Raw genomic sequence first — 1,565 nt, 5'->3', positions numbered from 1 at the left:
GGGGGGGACGGTGGGGGTCCCGGTACCCGGAGGGAGACCGGAGATGGGGGGGCAGGGGGCGGTGGGAGCAGGTACAGGGAGCCCCGCAGCGCCGGGGCAGCCCCTCCGGGCGCGGGGGGGGGGATGAAGACGAGGAGGGTGAGACGGGGCCGGTACCCCCGGCCGGGGTGCAATGAGGGGGGGGGGTTCCCGCCCCGCCCGCGGCCCCAGGCTTTGTCCGGGCTTTAATTGGAAGTGTCAGAGGGGTGCGGGCCGTGACGGGCCGAGCGGGGCTAATCCAGCCCTCCGCATGACTGGTCCGGGGAAACCGCGGCCGTGGGGATTAACCGCCCCCCCACTTCCCCCCCCTCCGCGCCCCCCCTCCACAAAAAAAGGCTCCCAGAGCGGCTCAGCACTGCCCCCCCCGCTGCGGCCCCGGGGGGATTCGCCACCACCCCCGGGTGGGGGACAGCGGGGACAGCGCCTTGGCCCTGCCAGAGCCACGGAGCGGCACCGCCCGGGTGCCCACGGCCACGCCACGCCGCCCCCCACGCCCATGCAGCCCCCCTGGCCCCGTGTCCCTCCATCCCCTGCTCCCTCCTCTGCCCCCCGACGTGCGGGGCCGGGCAGACTCCCTGGGTGCCCACGGCCGTGTTCCCGGGGGACAGGGTCGGTGTCCGGGACAGCTCCGGGTACGGACCGGGAGAGGGCTCCACGGACACCGGAGCGGCCCCGGCGCGGTCCCGGCCCCGCGTCCCCCCCCCAAAAAAATATCGGGGGTCCCGGGCAGGCGTCCTCGGTCTGTCCCGAGTCTCTGCTCTCCCCGTGTGCCCCGGGCTGACCCGAACTGCCCAGGGTCTCTGCTGTCCCCATGTGCCCCGGGCTGTCCCGGGCTGTCCGGGGCTGTCCCGGGCTGTCCCGGCTCTCCGCTCTCCTCGGGCGCTCGGAGCTGTCCCGGGAATTCCCGGCACTCCACTCCCCCGTGTGCCCGGGGCTGGCCCAGGAAATCCCGGGCTAACCCGGGCCCCCGCTCCCTCCGTGCGCCGGGAGCTGTCCCGGGTTGTCCGGGGACTCTGCCCCCCCCTTGCGCCCAGAGTTGCCCCGGGACGCCCTTCCCCGTTCCCCGCGCCGGTGCCGGTGCAGCGGGAGCGCGGAGCCGGCCGCGGGGCGTCCAGAGGCAGCCGGGGGGGTCCCGGCCGCGCTGTCGGCACGGGGCCGGGCGGCGGAGGGTCGGGACGAAGCCACCCGCCGGGCTAATCCGGGCCGTGACGGACAGGCCCGGCGCCGCCGCTCCGGCCGCCCCATAAGAGGTGCCGCGGCTCCGCCGCTCCCCATTGTTAGGGCGAGGACGCGGGACCGGCCCATGGGGACCCTGCGCGCCGCCCCTATAAGAGGGAAGGGGCTGGAAGATGCTCCCGGGTGCTGAGCGCTGCGCACCCGCCGAACCGAGCCGAGCCGCGCCGCGCCGCCTCCCCGGGGAGCCGCCGAACACCGGCACCGGGCACCGGGCACCGCGCACGGGCCGCCCGACGCCGCGCTCCCCGGGCACCGGACACCGGCCCCGGTGCCGGTGCCGGTGCCGCCCG

At 77.1% G+C, this 1,565-nt stretch overlaps 1 protein-coding gene across 1 annotated transcript; it reads left to right on the top strand.

Moving 5' to 3' along the window:
- The first annotated feature begins 114 nt into the window (after nucleotides 1-114).
- Nucleotides 115-1,477, top strand: LOC118159395 (translation initiation factor IF-2-like). Its single transcript, XM_035313984.1, has 2 exons — nucleotides 115-393; nucleotides 429-1,477. The coding sequence occupies exons 1-2, from the start codon at nucleotides 173-175 to the stop codon at nucleotides 1,234-1,236; spliced, it is 1,029 nt and encodes a 342-aa protein (XP_035169875.1). The 5' UTR covers nucleotides 115-172; the 3' UTR covers nucleotides 1,237-1,477.
- Nucleotides 1,478-1,565: the final 88 nt, after the last annotated feature.

Source organism: Oxyura jamaicensis, unplaced genomic scaffold (genome assembly GCF_011077185.1).
Source record: "Oxyura jamaicensis isolate SHBP4307 breed ruddy duck unplaced genomic scaffold, BPBGC_Ojam_1.0 oxyUn_random_OJ70064, whole genome shotgun sequence".
NCBI classification, from domain to species: domain Eukaryota; kingdom Metazoa; phylum Chordata; class Aves; order Anseriformes; family Anatidae; genus Oxyura; species Oxyura jamaicensis.
The sequence above is the reverse complement of the archived record's forward strand: the minus strand, read 5'-3'. Positions and strand labels throughout refer to the sequence as shown.

What these genes read in the sequence shown, in the direction of transcription:
- LOC118159395 (XM_035313984.1), top strand. Translation starts at nt 173, where the DNA reads ATGAGGGGGGGGGGTTCCCGCCCCGCCCGCGGCCCCAGGCTTTGTCCG. An exon ending in GGCTCCCAGAGCGGCTCAGC is followed by an intron (nt 394 to 428) that starts ACTGCCCCCCCC and finishes GGGGGGATTCGC; the next exon opens with CACCACCCCCGGGTGGGGGA.